At 44.4% G+C, this 15713-nt stretch overlaps 2 protein-coding genes across 3 annotated transcripts; one reads left to right on the plus strand and one right to left on the minus strand.

Moving 5' to 3' along the window:
• Window positions 1–1300: 1300 nt before the first annotated feature.
• On the minus strand, window positions 1301–5826 carry dnajc9 (DnaJ (Hsp40) homolog, subfamily C, member 9). 2 transcript variants are annotated; one of them, XM_017710579.2, is made up of 6 exons: window positions 5684–5826; window positions 4522–4700; window positions 4088–4228; window positions 3182–3436; window positions 2999–3082; window positions 1301–1814 (listed from the first exon to the last, which is right to left on the minus strand). In XM_017710579.2, the coding sequence occupies exons 2-6, from the start codon at window positions 4693–4695 to the stop codon at window positions 1710–1712; spliced, it is 759 nt and encodes a 252-aa protein (XP_017566068.1). In that variant the 5' UTR covers window positions 4696–4700; window positions 5684–5826; the 3' UTR covers window positions 1301–1709. The 2 variants fall into 2 exon arrangements, with proteins under 2 accessions (XP_017566068.1, XP_017566070.1); XM_017710581.2 differs by having other exon boundaries at window positions 4522–4697; window positions 5684–5811.
• Window positions 5827–7417: 1591 nt separating this feature from the next.
• Window positions 7418–12878, plus strand: si:ch211-207i20.2 (uncharacterized protein LOC568537 homolog). Its single transcript, XM_017710574.2, has 5 exons — window positions 7418–7866; window positions 8723–8891; window positions 9876–9934; window positions 10209–10311; window positions 11578–12878. Exons 1-5 carry the CDS (start codon window positions 7693–7695, stop codon window positions 12585–12587), a joined length of 1515 nt encoding a protein of 504 aa, XP_017566063.1. The 5' UTR covers window positions 7418–7692; the 3' UTR covers window positions 12588–12878.
• Window positions 12879–15713: the final 2835 nt, after the last annotated feature.

Here is a 15713-nt window from a genome sequence, read left to right on the forward strand (position 1 = left end):
ATGTGACCTTAATGTGACACTCAGATCGGAATTCATGTGCCCCATCATTCAGCGTTACCATGGCAACAGCACCGAACAGACAGTAAAAAGTGGAAAAGCAGCTCATTTCACCTTTTTCTCCTTCGTCTGGCTCTAATAATGAAGCCGAGAGCTGATCAGAGTTAATGGTCTTCTCAGCGAAGCTCGTTCTGCTTGTTAGTTTGCGCTGAATAAGCAGGGATTCATTCACGTGACGTTACTGAGTAGGATGAGCGCATGAGGGTCATTTCAGGACGCAGGTTCGTCCACATTAATGACAGATTTGAAACACCTAAACGAGTGTGAACCACCGTCTCAGAGAGATCGGATTTAAGCAAAAAAAAAATGGATTTGAGCAATGAGGCTTGTAATGTGAACATAGCCAAAGTGACTCAGGTTGGATTTGAAAAGATCAGATTTGCGTCCACACAGCCCTGAAAACATCAGATCCGAGTCACATTACAAAATCGGATTTGTGCCGCTTCAACCTCGTAATGTGAACATCGCCATAGAGGGCAGGATGGATCCTAAGAAAAGCAGGAAAGAGCTCGTATCACCTCTGTTTCAAAGAACTGCACTGGTTACCTGTATCTTTTAGGAGTTTAAAGTCCTTCTAGTTGTCTTTAAAGCTGTGAACGGCATTAAAGCACCTGCATACCTCACTGTCCATCTGTGCTTGTCTTCCAGCATGTAATCTGGACAGAAAACGCAGAGAGGCCTCTTTCTGTCTTTATGTTTGTGTCGAGGCTTTCGGCTGCACTTTTTATTTAGAATCGCTCTATAAAACGAAGTTTATTATTATTTCTATTATTCTCTCTGATGAAGCCACTTAAAGGTAAATCAGCCTGGACATGTGAAAGCTGAATGTTCATCTGGTGCTAAATCACACTGAAGCAGGTGGCCGAACCGACCGCTGCAGTACTGCGACGAGGACCTTGAAGATGTGATGACAAAGGACTGAATAAATGTCCAATGAAAAGGGTGCAACTGTGAGGCAAGCCAAAATAATAAATAGATAAAAACAAATAAATAGCAGAAAAGAGAAAGTAAATCAATTTGGGAAATAAATCCACAAATAAAGTGAAAACTTTAAGGCTTTCCCTGTTTTTGTCAAATATCATGTCTACCTCCAGAATGGACTTTAAGTTAACCTTGAATAATCCATTGTCTTGACTTAATAAATTTCTTTTTGAGAACTGAAACTTGTTTTTGTGTATTTAATCTAGAAATGAAGATCAGTAGCTCTGGGCTGTAAGACATTCAGGGCATCAGAGACCTGCAGTGTTTTCAGGAAAGCTTTAGCATTTATTCGGAAATGTTTGCACAGCATTTATAAATGCATAAGAAACACAATTAATGTGTAATAAGTGTGAAAAATGATCTACTGTTACTGTTTACAGTCATGCTCTCACCCCAGTGAGGAGGAGCTGTTTTAAGTCTGTGTCTGGTCTCTAAAGAGTAAACCAAGTGCTGTGACAGCTGAAATCCCCACATGATGTGCTTCGTCTGGCCCAAAGGGTTGGTGCTGCTCAACTATGCACTGAATAGAACACAAATAAAACTGAATTAGTTCACAAAGTGCAGATATGTGGCTGGAAAACAGCTCAAGAAGCCTTCAACTGCATCTCAATTATATTTAAGCAGTCAGTTTAGGTCCAGGCATCTTTGTCCAGTTCAGGTATGAATAACGGTCACTTTTTGGACCCCTTCTTCCCTGCATTGTTCTTCTTGCAGTACTTGGCCTCAAGATCCGAGATGAGCGAGTTGAATCCTTTCTCTTTGGACTTCTGTCTTTGCTGCAGGGACAGAAGAAAAAAGGCCAACATAATTAACATCACCTTAAATGTAAAATGTATCATTTGTCAAACCATCACCACCCATTAAATGCTAAACCATAACCTGAGCAACTGTTGGATGTTGTTCTATACTAAGGAAAGCATAGTAGAGCTTGTGTCAGCTGACCAGACCACAGAACAGGTGAGATTCATTCAGTGACTTCAGTCACTCACCCAGATTTGGATCTGACCTCGCACATATTGAACCCGTGTTGTGGTGCATGAAACTGATTTTGTATAGCCCATAATGCTACTAGGGACAGTATAATGGAACAAGGTCTGGAACAATTATAATAAATAATAAGTATAATGGAACAACTGCCTCAGAACTGAGTCCATCAGTGAAGCCTCAGTGAGCCAGAACTGAACCTGTGCTGTGAAGCTGTTATTTGGCCTGCTTGCTAAGCTCTTGCAACCTCTGGTGCTCATAAGCACACTGGTTTATAAAGGTGTAGCATGCTAATGTCAAACAGTTCAAGACACCATATTTTGAATAAATGTGTCAATTTAAAAATACCATTTATTCATCTTAGCTTACTTAATTATGCCAAACATTACATTAGCAATGTTAGAGTCTCGTTTGACCCTGGATAGTCATATATGGCGACGTACCCAATGTGCTAGTTTAGAATAATCCAATTCACCAACATTAGACCAAATTTATGCACACAGGCATGTCGATGTTAAGGTCTTTAAAGACCCTTTTCTGTGTGGTCGGATCATTTGTACACACATCAGTGAATGAAACATACTGTGTGCTGACCTGAAGTGGACAGCTGACCTGAAGTGGACATGCGCAACCAACAAATGTGTCTGAATTCTGAAACCCTCACCGTATTAACGTAAGGCAAAAGATAAGAAGAATGTTCTCTTCACCTGAAAAGTTATTATTTCTGAATGCAAGTTTTTCCAGTACAGTTCCATGAAAAAGTCAGAGACCATTCTTCCATTTCTTTAATTTCCAGTCAAAATGACCATTAAGTACAAGTTATTATTTTTTCAGCATCAGGTAAAAATAAAGATGAGTAACTTGTATATAATGGGCTTTTTGACTGTAAATAAACAAAAGTGTGGCTTTCACATAGAACTGTTCGTATCTCAGGGCAACAGACATAGTCTGTTAATGGGATTTGTATTCATTTCACCTGGATCATGGCCACCAGACTGTCCTCAGCGTCCAGACCCATCTCCTTTCGCATCTCCTCGGCCTCCTGCTGCTCCTTCTTCGCCTGGAAAACACAGACCAGTGATCTTAACTCTATATAAAAACATATAAACACTAACAGAGCTCTGTGTGTTGTCCTGTGTTGCAGCTACAAATCACTGACCTTCCTCTTGCGGTTGGCCTTCTTCTTGGAGCTCTCCTGTGTGAAGGCTTTGTAAGCAGGTATATCTTTAGCGTCAACGGCACGCTGCAGGATGTCCCGCACGCGAGGCTCGTCTTCATGACTACAGCACAGCGCCGACTCCATGATTTGATCCATGTCTCCTTCGTGAAGCAGGTAGAGCCTCTTCAGGTCCTGCAGCTCCTCCTCTGAGTCCTTATACTGCTTCTCAAAGTCCATGATGTCCTGCAGCGTGATCTGACAAGCAGACACACAGGGTACTTGCGTTAAAAAGTAAGGGTGATCATTTTTCTTACGTTTATCAGTCAAGTTTCTTAAGTAATAGATAGATCTCTTAACCTGACATTCATGATAAACAAGTTCCAGTTTTCAAAAATATGCCATATGAAAACCTTTTTATACTAAACCCAACTCTTTTGATTTTGCCTCAGCTGAAGGAAATATTTCTTCTATACCGGTAACCCATTATGACTAAAGATAAAATAAATACAGTACTGTTAAAAATTAATGCTAAAACGGTCTATGGAAAAATAACATGGCATTGCCGTCTTTCCTGAGCATCTCTCATTTACCGTCTTTCATCAATCTCAGTCATTGATCAAAACTAGGCATTGAGGTGTATCCAATCAGAGTAAAGTGGGCAGGACTGGCAGGGCTTTTGCTAACTCTTTTTGCTAACCCATGCTTGCTCAGATGACTGGGCTTATCAATTCTAGGGGATTTTAAAAACTCACTCTGTTAGAGGGTATTAATAATAATCAGATGTCCAATTTTAAACTGAATCTCTACCTTATAATCAAAAATCAAACCTGAAATTAATATGTATCCCTCATCTTTGCAAAGGCCGCCAATATTATTGGAAGGAAGTACTTCAGCAGGTTGTCCTACCTTTGGAAACAGCCTTCTCCAGTGTTCTTCCCAGTCACGGTCTTGACTGAGGGAGTCCGACTCTTCATCCACAACACCCTGTTCATCATAGACGGCTCTTTGCTCCTTGTCGCTTAACACAGCGTAGACCTTTCCTAAGATCTGTTGGCAAACGCAACATGATTTAGACAGGTGTGCGGTCACAATGGGAGATCGTTTACAAATACTCTGCCCACAAATGTGTTCTCTCTTTGCCACAGTATCCAAGACTGACAGGCTTTACAGAATGCTGGTGAAAATCCTTTTCACTCATTTTATCAAAATACAGAGACAACCAGTGTGTTTTCTTTTGTGATAAATATGGCCTGAAAAACTCAATAAAGTCTAGTAATACAATGGTGTTCATTACTCATGCAGTGGTGCTGGGCTACTGAAATAAATGTGCTGCCTTCTACCTGAAACTTGGTGGTGGCGTCCTGGTCTCCGCTGGCTCTGTCAGGATGCACCTGCAGGGAGAGTTTGTAGTAGCCACGTCGCACCTCAGCATCCGTTGCCCCCTTTGGGACCCCCAGCACCTCATAGAGGTTGGAAGTGTTGAAGAACTGCTCACAATGCTCCAACAAACCCATGACTGCTGGAGAAACGATCATATGTTAACACCTGCTGCTTGATAAACTATACTGCCAGAATGATTCGCTTGTCTGCCTTCACAAGCATATGAAATTGAGTGACATCCCATTCTTAATCCACAGGGTTCAATATGATGTCGGCCCACCCTTTGCAGCTACAACAGCTTCAGCTCATCTGGGAAGGCTTTCCACAAGGTTTAAGAGTGTGTTTATATGAATTTTGACAGAAGAGTGTTTGTGAGGTCAGACACTGATGTTGGACGAGAAGGCCTGACTTGCAGTCGCCGCAGTTTGGAGGTCAGTAGCGATTGACTCTGCAGAAAGTTGGTGACCTCTGCGCACTATGCCCCTCAGCATCCGCTGACCCCACTCTGTTATTTTACATGACTGACCACTTCATGTTCCCAATCGCTTCCACTCTGTTATAATCCCACTGACAGTTGACTGTGGAATATTTAGTAGTGAGGAAATTTCACGACTGGACTTGCTGCACAGGAGGCGTCCGATCACGGTCACAGGTTCCAAGTTATGTAGAACCGTATTCAACACATCAGAAGAACAGTTTTGACGCTATATAGAACCATTTCCCTCACTAAAGAACCCTGGTTCTCAGCATTTTCCCAAAAGCGCCTTCAATAATTTGAACACTGCTGAACGGAGCCAGAAGGCGAAGCTGGCGGCTTCAGCTCAGCCCAAACGCGGTTTACTGAGCTAAGCCGACTGAAGAAACAATGAAGAGCCTCGCCAAGAAGCTAATCTCCCAAATCAAACCCGAATACCCTCAACACTCCCCCGCCTGCTCTCCAAACCTGGCTTCTTGTCAGAGTTTTCAGTTCCACCTTAAATACCTGTAACTGCAGCACTATTTAAGGTGGAACGGAGAATTCGAACAAGTAGCCCGCGTTTTCAGCGTCGGCCCGACAGTCATCAACACACAGCCTGAATCACAGACAGACAGACACATTAAACAGCTGGGTTAAAAACTTACTTTGGTTATCTCTCTGGTAAGCTGGTTATTTATTTGTTTGTTTTTTCTCTGTCTCTCTCTCTCTCTCTCTCTCTCTCTCTCTCTTCAGCCGCTCTGCACTTTGCCGCCTTCTGCGCTTCTTCCCCCGCTGAGCTTTCTGATGTGCTGGGCACGTTAGCGCCTCCTGCAGGCGGACTGTATTTTAACGCATGTTCTAACTGGAGATTTGTCGATATTCAATCATTCATTCATAAATTCCTTGTTGCCGGGCTGAGTTGTGAATATCGTGACTGTTGCCGGGCTGAGTTGTGAATATCGTGACTGTTGCCGGGCTGAGTTGTGAATATCGTGACTGTTGCTGGGCTGAATGGTGAATATCGTGAATGTTGCCGGGCTGAGTTGTGAATATCGTGATGTTGCCGGGCTGAGTTGTGAATATCGTGACTGTTGCCGGGCTGAGTTGTGAATATCGTGACTGTTGCCGGGCTGAGTTGTGAATATCGTGATGTTGCCGGGCTGAGTTGTGAATATCGTGACTGTTGCCGGGCTGAGTTGTGAATATCGTCACTGTTGCCGGGCTGAGTTGTGAATATCGTGACTGTTGCCGGGCTGAGTTGTGAATATCGTGAATGTTGCCGGGCTCAGTTGTGAATATCGTGACTGTTGCCGGGCTGAGTTGTGAATATCGTGACTGTTGCTGGGCTGAGTGGTGAATATCGTGATGTTGCCGGGCTCAGTTGTGAATATCGTGACTGTTGCCGGGCTCAGTTGTGAATATCGTGACTGTTGCTGGGCTGAGTGGTGAATATCGTGATGTTGCCGGGCAGAGTTGTGAATATCGTGACTGTTGCCGGGCTGAGTTGTGAATATCGTGACTGTTGCTGGGCTGAGTTGTGAATATCGTGACTGTTGCTGGGCTGAGTGGTGAATATCGTGATGTTGCCGGGCAGAGTTGTGAATATCGTGACTGTTGCCGGGCTGAGTTGTGAATATCGTGACTGTTGCCGGGCTGAGTTGTGAATATCGTGACTGTTGCCGGGCTGAGTTGTGAATATCGTGATGTTGCCGGGCTGAGTTGTGAATATCGTGACTGTTGCCGGGCTGAGTTGTGAATATCGTGACTGTTGCCGGGCTGAGTTGTGAATATCGTGATGTTGCCGGGCTGAGTTGTGAATATCGTGACTGTTGCCGGGCTGAGTTGTGAATATCGTGATGTTGCCGGGCTGAGTTGTGAATATCGTGAATGTTGCCGGGCTGAGTTGTGAATATCGTGATGTTGCCGGGCTGAGTTGTGAATATCATGATGTTGCCGGGCTGAGTTGTGAATATCGTGACTGTTGCCGGGCTGAGTTGTGAATATCGTGACTGTTGCCGGGCAGAGTTGTGAATATCGTGAATGTTGCCGGGCTGAGTTGTGAATATCGCGATGTTGCCGGGCTGAGTTGTGAATATCGTGATGTTGCCGGGCTGAGTTGTGAATATCGTGACTGTTGCCGGGCTGAGTTTTGCTGTTATTTTTGCTGTGTTGCTGTTATTTTTGTGAGGCTAATTTAAAGACTGTGCTAACTTTGAGGGGCTAATTTTTGAATATGGCTAGTTTTGTGAATACTATTATTTTGTAAGAAACTTCGTGATTTATGGACGTGGTCGAAAAATCCCTGACACATAATAAAATATAATATAAGTCAATAAAAAATAACGCTTTTTTGAGTTTTTTTCCCCCGGTCATGAATGACAATTAAATATATGCTAAAAGATAAACACGATAAGGCAGATTATGAGCGCCAAATCCGTTTAGTTTTTTATTTGTATTTCTTTCAAACCTTCCAAAAGTTTGTGTTTCGAGTTAGCAGACTTTTATCTGGGTGAGCTTTTATTTTGACACAGTTGCCCGGATGTGAAGCTCCCGCTTCAGCTGAGTGTCCTGCGGTGTGTTTGCTGACCGCTCTGCTGTTCGTGGATCTTTATGAACGATTAACTGATTAAAATTGATCGCTGTTTTCTGATTGCTGGACCGATCGCTCGTGCCGATGCCTGTGCTGGCGCTGCACGCGCACCTGGCGGCAGTGCTGGAGGCGCTGATCCGCGCGGCGGTGGCGGAGATGAGCACGCTGCTGCTGCGGGACGAGCACGAGACAACAACAACAAACAGCAATCAAACAACACCACAAGCAACAACAGCAGTAGAGAACGAGGAGAGACTGGTAGGCGATGATGACTCATCATCTCCTCATTAATATTCATCTATACGCTCATCAGCCATAACTTTATGACCACCTCATTGTTTCTACACATTGTACATTTTATCAGCTCTACTTACTGTATAGGAGCACTTTGTAGTTCTACAGTTACAGACTGTAGTCCATCTGCTTCTCTGATACTCTGTTAGCCCCCTTTTACCCTGTTCTTCAGTGGTCAGGACCCCCATGGACCCTCAGAGAGGAGGTTCTATTTGGGTGGTGGATCACTCTCAGCACTGCAGTAACGCTGATGTGGTGGTGTGTTAGTGTGTGTTGTGCTGGTCTGAGTGGATCAGACACAGCAGTGCTGCTGGAGTTTTTTTTTAAAACCCCAGTGTCGCTGCTGGACTGAAAACCAACAGCATCCGGTGGGCAGCGTCGTGTGCCCACTGATGAATGACTAGAGGATGACCAACACAAGCTGTGCAGCAGCAGATGAGCTATCACCTCTGACTTTACATCTACAAGGTGGACCGACAAGGTAGGAGTGTCTAATAGAGTGGACAGTGAGTGGACACAGTGTTAAAAACTCCAGCAGCACTGCTGTGTCTGATCCACTCATACCAGCACAACACACACTAACACACCACCACCACATCAGTGTTACTGCAATGCTGAGAATGATCCACCACCCAAACAGTACCTGCTCTGTGAGGGTCCATGGGGGCCCTGACCACTGAAGAATAGGGTAAAAGGGGGCTAACAGAGTATCAGAGAAGCAGATGGACTACAGTCTGTAACTGTAGAACTACAGTGTGTGTGTATTTATGTATTTATATGTATCCAGACAGAGTAGATTAATGAGTGTTTGTTCTTGCAGAAGAAGTTTGCGTCAGTCATGGAAGTGTTGGGCAACGAGGCTCTGGGCAAAATCATCAAACTGGTGGACGAGACCAAGTTTCTGCTGGACCTGGAGTGCAAGACATTTTCAGGGAAACGAGCGAAGCAGCCGGGGAGCATTCTGAACATCCTCTCAGTGGGAGGGCTGGGTAAGGGCTCACTGCGAAGGTTGCCAAATACGGCTGAAAGAATCATTTTTCTATCAAAATCAATTTGAAAGCGTGCCGTTTTCAGATCGCGAGAGCAATCGTAGCCTACATTACCCTGCCTTTAAGGGGGGATGTTTAACCTAATAACATGGATCAGAAGCAACAAAGCAACCATGCGTTGTGACATCACAACCACACTGAACTGACAGTCTATCACGCTATGTTCAGTGTTCAATCGTCAGGCCAGGAAAAGTGGATATTCTCATCCTCGCTGCCAAATAACAGGCCTTAATTTATAGGAAATAATCCCAACTTAAACTGCGACTGTGATATTGGTCTGTGATATTTTTCTCTCCCTAAAATTGTTCAACCTTGTCACTCAGTGGTTTTTGTATAGTGTTGAAAAAGAAAAGCGGATGTCCCAGAGTCAGTTCTGAGGACCCCACGCACATCCTACGCCATCCTACCCACCCAGAGAGAGCGAGGCCAGTTGTGCTCTCTAGGGCTCCTGATGATAGAACCCACGCTTAGACAGTTGCGCCAATCGGGGTCTGGGTCGTTTCTGACCATCTCTGATATCACTGTTATTGGATTAAAACCTTGTATCTCCACAATGGTAACTTTACAGGAGAAGGGAAAAAACCTACTTTACTTTTAACGTAAGCCAATGGAACCAGACGTTTTTCCAAGTCATTTTGGGCCGTTTCTTTTGGTCCATTCACACAGTGTAAAGGACAGTAGGCACTTTGGAATTTCTGATTGAAAGAGGCAGGGAGGGGGCGCTATGACATGCCTGGGCTTTGTGTCTGATTTGAGGAGCTGAATTTTGGGGCTTATTTTGTTGGGTTTTCCGAAGTTGTACGAGTCAGAGTAGAATCAAGACACCCACATTTAAGAGTTACTATGCTTGCCTATTGCTGTTTTTCTCTGAAAGATTTAATCCAATCTTTAGTTTTTTAAGATGTTCTTATGATTTGATCTCAGAGGAGGAACATTCCTATGATGGATGTGGAAGAAACTCCGAGACGAGAACGCAAAACGAGGTAAGCTGCCGCAGCCATAAATGATGTTTGTGGCAGGTGGTTCCTGAGACAATCGGGCAGTTTTAACGCACCTATGTGCTTGTTAGGACACTCTGAGTTATTGTATAGCTCCAGAAATGAGAAGTGATTATGACTGAAGAGCATTCAGAGAAGAAATATAGTCAAAGAAAAAAAGCATTTATTGCTGGTGGTCTTTATGAAGGTAAACTGTTTATGTAGTACCTTGATTTGTGTGCAATAAAGCATCACTAAAGTGAACATATTATTTTCTCAGGCTGCAGACGCAGAGGATTCTCAGCGTCCCGAGTCTCCGTTAACCCTGGCTGTGACAATCAAAGATGAATTTGGAAACATTGACTTGAAGTCCATTATTGCAGGTAAGTTTGGAATGGGGGTGGGCGATATGGCAACAATATTGTATCACAATGCTTCACAACATTTTCACGATATACAATATGTGGTTGGGCTAGTGTAGTGGTTAACACCTGCCTTTTACACTGTAGACTGGGGTTCAGTCCTCCACCAGGGCAAGTACCCTACACTATTCCAATAAGAGTCCTTGGGCAAGACGCCTAACACCACCTTGGCCTTCCTGTGTAAAATAATCGAATTGTAAGTCGCTCTGGATAAGAGCGTCTGCCAAATGCCGTAAATGTAAATATGCATCGTTTATTGTATGTTTAATACTAGACTAAAAAGCCTTAAGCCTAGGCTTAATCTGTCTCCATAAAATCGACTCTAATACAGAATATGGCCAAAAGTATGTGGATACCTGACCATCACCACTTGTTGGACATCCCATTCCAAAACCATAGGCATTAATATAGAGTTGCCCCACTTTACCCTTTTACGACTACAACAGCCTCCACTTCACTGGGAAGCTTTCCACAAAATTATCGAGTGTGTCTGTGGGAATTTACGCCCATTCAGTCAAAAGAGCATCTGTGAGGTCAGACGTTGGGCTGGCATCCACCGAACCCAGATTCGTCCATCTGACTGCAAGATAGTGACTAGAAAATCTAGAAAATGCCTCTACTGCTCCCGAGTCCAGTAGTGGCATTTTTTACACCTCTCCAGCTGATGCTTGGCATTGCACATGGTGATTTTTGGATTGTATGCAGCTGCTCAGCCATGGAAACCCATTTAGTGGAGCTTCTAATGCGCAGTTCTGTAGTGAGTGGTGCAACAGCAGGTAGATGCTTTTTATGCTCTTGAGCACTCGGTTGCCCCCTTTGTGAGTTTGCGTGCTCTGCTGCTTTGTACCTGAGCGGTTGTTGCACCTACACACTTCACTTCACAGTGATAGCACTTATGGTTGACTGTGGCAGATCTAGCAGGGCAAAAATTTCACACACTGACTTGGTAAAAGTCTTATGACAGTTTTAGTTTAAAGTCATGCTTTTCAGTATGATCCATTTTACTGCCAGTGTTTGTCTGTGGAGACTGCAAGGCTATGTGCTTGATTTTATACACCTCTTAGCAATCTGTCTGGCTGAAACACCTGAACTCAGTAATTAGGAGGGGTGTTCACATACTTTTGGCCATTTTGGCCAAGAACAGAGATAGTCATTCAAATTCTAAAACTCAATATTTTGAGTATTTTGTTTGGTATTTTTATAATATTTGGTATTTGCTTATTACAGGTAACTTGGAGCTGGCTTCAGGCGAAGGGAGACCCCCAGAAGAGGGCGGTGAGGGTGGTCAGGATGCCATAAGCTTTGGTGGAAGGCGAGCTTTCATATGCACAGAATGTGGGAGAAGTTTCTCCACCCTGAGCAACCTCAGATCACACCAGCGCATCCACACGGGCGAGAAACCCTTTGGCTGCGTGCTTTGCGGAAAGGCCTTCGCTCATAAACAGAGCCTCGTGGATCACCACCGCGTTCATACGGGAGAAAAGCCCTTCCTTTGTAAAGTCTGTGGCAAATGCTTCGGAAAGGCGGCCCACCTCAAGACGCACGAGATAATCCACACTGGAGAGAAGCCGTTCAGCTGTGAAGAGTGTGGGAAGAAGTTCAACATCGCTCAGAACCTGGCCAGACACCAGCAGACACACACCGGCGAGAAGAGCTTCACCTGCACCATCTGCCACAAAAGCTTCACACGAGCCAAGACGCTGATCACCCACCAGCTGATCCACACGGGCCAGAAACCTCACTCCTGCATGGCGTGCGGCAAAGCCTTCCGGCACGCCGTCAACCTGCGTAACCACGAGCGCATTCACACGGACGCGCGGCCGTATGCCTGCGACTTGTGCGGCAAGACCTTCCGCCAGGCGGTCAACCTCAAAATCCATAAGCGGATTCATACCGGAGAGAAGCCGTTCACTTGCAAGGAGTGCGGCAAGAGCTTCAGCCAGCAGAGCAGCCTCATTTCGCACGGCCGCACGCATTCGGACGTCAAGCCGTTCGGCTGCAGCTACTGCGACAAGTGGTTCAACAACACCAACAGCCTGAAGCTCCATGAGAGGATCCACACCGGCGAGAAGCCATACAGCTGCGAGTACTGCGGCAAATGCTTCAGCCAGGGGAGCCACCTGAGAACGCACAAGCGCCACGTCCACGGAGGTGGGAAGCAGTACATATGTGACAAATGCGGAAAGCGCTACGCGGACCCGCGCAATCTGAAGCTGCACAAGTGCGTGTACGCCTGAATGTGGTCCAGTTTGGTGTGGAAGCCTAGAAGAGTCACGAGCTGAGGCTGATTTCACTTCATGTGCCACGGGTTTTGCGATGTAGAAACCCTTAAAGGAGAACCCATTTTTAAAAATGTCTGCAGAATTTAATTACTAAGATGTAAACGGTCATTCGGAGCAGTTTGGTCTGAAACGCTCTATAGTAGAGAAACTTGCCAAGAATAATTCTTCACAATGGAGGTCACAATGGAACCAGACATCTGAAGCATTTAAAGGCATTTAATGAATAAATCACTGCCTGATGTTTGAGAGAGTTTTGAGATTTTTTGGCCCAGGAAGCAATTAGTGCTACAGTGGTTTCTTAAAGCTTTGTCAGAGCGGTTATGCCAGTGTATAACTGCTACAGATAAGCGCAGATATTGCAGCCTACAAACAATGCCAACGTTAGTCCGTTTAGCTGAGTGGCTGAGTCAGGGATGTTTGCCACATTTTAAATAAAAATGAAAACACAGCAGACCCTCGATCATCTCCCGCTGTATAATATGTTTCATCCAAAGTAGGCTAGGTCATTTCTGAGACATTGGAAATAAAGGAAGGACGCTCTTTTGCAGCTACTTTTAGCCTAACATGAACACTTGAGCAATCGCTGAGCTCATTTCCTCTTGTACCATCAGTGAATCCGCATAAATTGAGGCCTTGTCTACGCAGCAAGCTGTGGACCTGCTGGTATTGAAGTGTTAATGACCAATATTTTCCAAATTCCAGCAGTGTCGGATGGTCATGTGGGTGAAATGACTTGACGGAGTATTCGGATTTCCTGGTCCACCTTAAATAGTGCAATAGTCATAGTACAGTGCCTGTGCAAACGCCAGAATGTAGCTTCTGCTCCAAGCTTTTGAACAAGAACCCAACTTGAGCTTTGCAACAACTGACGTGAAGCAGCATTTAGCAGTGTTCTAGCTGGGCTTGCATGGCTAGAGTTAGAAAGCAATATTAACATAGTTTTGTCTGTATATTGTTCAGCTTTACTTTGGTTGTTAACATGTAAAAAAGAAGGGACATGTCAGAATAATAAGCCACTGTTAGCAAACTTAAGTTTAGTACCAGGATACACATTTTTGATCGTAGCACCTATTAGGTACACTGTGCATTGCATGTGCAGAAATAGTCCCTGGTATAAATATATATTTTTCCAAATTTACACCCTTTTTTTTTACCATCAACATTCCATATAAAAGCCCACAAAGTTATTAGATGAAGTGGTTATGAATAGTGATGTTTTGGCTTAAAACGTATTGTAATCCATTCATTGTGGAGGGATACATGAAGGGTGTTCTAAGGCAAAATAGTCCCCAAAGAAAACTTACTTTTGTGAAATTGACCACTATTTTAGCATCGTCAACATATATAAACCGGACACACGTAGGTTCGTTGGTGCTTCTGGATACAGAATAAATTGGCTATATCTGTGTTGTAGTCATGGCGACTTCTGGTTCCATTCACCACCACTGGAAAGAGTCCATACTTCTCTCAGAATGGCTTTGTTTACATCTCAGTGAATGAATTACACAGACATTTGGAAAAATTGGTCGAAGTCTCCTTAAAATTGTATCACAGTTGGACGTTGCTGCCTTGGACTGAGTTCCACCATGCTGTCTGTCAAGGTGTAGCATTCTGCACTACTGCTGTTAGTATCCAATACAGATAAGAAAACCAAGTATTTCTCACAGGCGTTAATAATGCTTGGGCTGTCGATAACAAACAAGTGTACATGATATTTTGATGAGATTTCTGATTTGAACCATCCAAAGAGTCATTTTTGCTATGGTTTAAAAAGGCTGAAGATGTACACCGTACCTTTTGGTGCGCCTCCCCACCGGGCCGTCTGGTAGAAGCAGCACAAAATATTCCGCGCTTCTCTGTTAGGGCAGCTTTCGAAGCCAAAGTAAAGCTTTTGTAATGAAGTAGAAAGCTGCTGTGCTCTGCTCACTTGATCTATCTTTTGTAAAAGAATTTGGGAATGCCTCCCAACTCAGGCCGATTATGGTTGTGTGATTTTTCATACGAGTCCTGCTTCTTCTCCTTTTTCTTGTTTTTGTTTTTTTTTTTTTAATTTCATTTCAATAAATATGATACACTGATGGTTTCGTTCTTTCATTTTACTGACCACCCACCGCGTGTGCAGTGATTGTCTAGTACAATGATCTGTTGTCCTGATCTACCGTGTTGCTGGTCCTAGTTGCTCGTTCCAAGCTAAATCAAAGGCCCTGTCCCGAAATACACTATATTCCTAAAAGTATTCACTCACCCATCCAAATCATTGGATTTAGATGTTCCCATCACTTCCATGGCCACAGGGGTATAAAACCAAGCAACTAGGCCTGCAGACTGCTTCTACAAACATTAGTGAAAGGATGGGTCGCTCTCAGGAGCTCAGTGAATTCCAGCGTGGTACCATGATAAGATGCCACCTGTTCAACAAATCCAGTTGTGAAATTTCCTCACTACTAAATATTCCACAGTCAACTGACAGTGGGATTATAACAAAGTGGAAGCGATTGGGAACGACAGCAACTCGGCCACGAAGTGGTCGGCCACGGAAAATGACAGAGTGGGGTCAGCGGATGCTGAGGGGCATAGTGGGCAGAGGTCACCAACTTTCTGCAGTGTCAATCGCTACAGACCTCCAAACTTCATGTGGCCTTCAGATCAGCTCAAGAACATCATAGAGAGCTTGATGGAATGGGTTTCCATGGCTGAGCAGCTGCATCCAAGCCTTACATCACCAAGCACAATGCAAAGCGTGGAATGCAGTGGTGTAAAGTGGACTGGACTCTAGAACAGTGGAGATGTGTTCTCTGGAGTGATGAATCACACTTCTCCATCTGACAGTCCAATGGATGAGTCTGGGTTTGGTGGTTGCCAGGAGAACGGAACTTGTCTGACTGCATTGTGAGTGTAAGGTTTGGTGGAGGGGGGATTATGGTGTGGGGTTGTTTTTCAGGAATTGGGCTCGATCCCTTAGTTCCAGTGAAAGGAACTCTTAATGCTTCAGCACCAAGAGATTTTGGACAGCTTCATGCTCCCAACTTTGTGAGAACAGTTTGGGGACGGCCCCTTCCTGTTCCAACATGACTGCACACC

The sequence above is a fragment of the Pygocentrus nattereri genome, chromosome 13, assembly GCF_015220715.1.
Source record: "Pygocentrus nattereri isolate fPygNat1 chromosome 13, fPygNat1.pri, whole genome shotgun sequence".
NCBI classification, from domain to species: Eukaryota; Metazoa; Chordata; class Actinopteri; order Characiformes; family Serrasalmidae; genus Pygocentrus; species Pygocentrus nattereri.

Bases quoted from the DNA above. Each gene is read 5' to 3' on its own strand.
- dnajc9 (XM_017710579.2), bottom strand. From the start codon at position 4,695: ATGGGTTTGTTGGAGCATTGTGAGCAGTTCTTCAACACTTCCAACCTC. The intron at 3,437-4,087 runs GTAGGACAACCT...TCTGCTTGTCAG, and splicing joins GGAGAAGGCTGTTTCCAAAG to ATCACGCTGCAGGACATCAT. The intron at 3,083-3,181 runs GTCAGTGATTTG...TGTGTTTTCCAG, and splicing joins AGGCCAACCGCAAGAGGAAG to GCGAAGAAGGAGCAGCAGGA.
- si:ch211-207i20.2 (XM_017710574.2), top strand. From the start codon at position 7,693: ATGCCTGTGCTGGCGCTGCACGCGCACCTGGCGGCAGTGCTGGAGGCG. The intron at 7,867-8,722 runs GTAGGCGATGAT...TTGTTCTTGCAG, and splicing joins TAGAGAACGAGGAGAGACTG to AAGAAGTTTGCGTCAGTCAT. The intron at 8,892-9,875 runs GTAAGGGCTCAC...ATTTGATCTCAG, and splicing joins CCTCTCAGTGGGAGGGCTGG to AGGAGGAACATTCCTATGAT.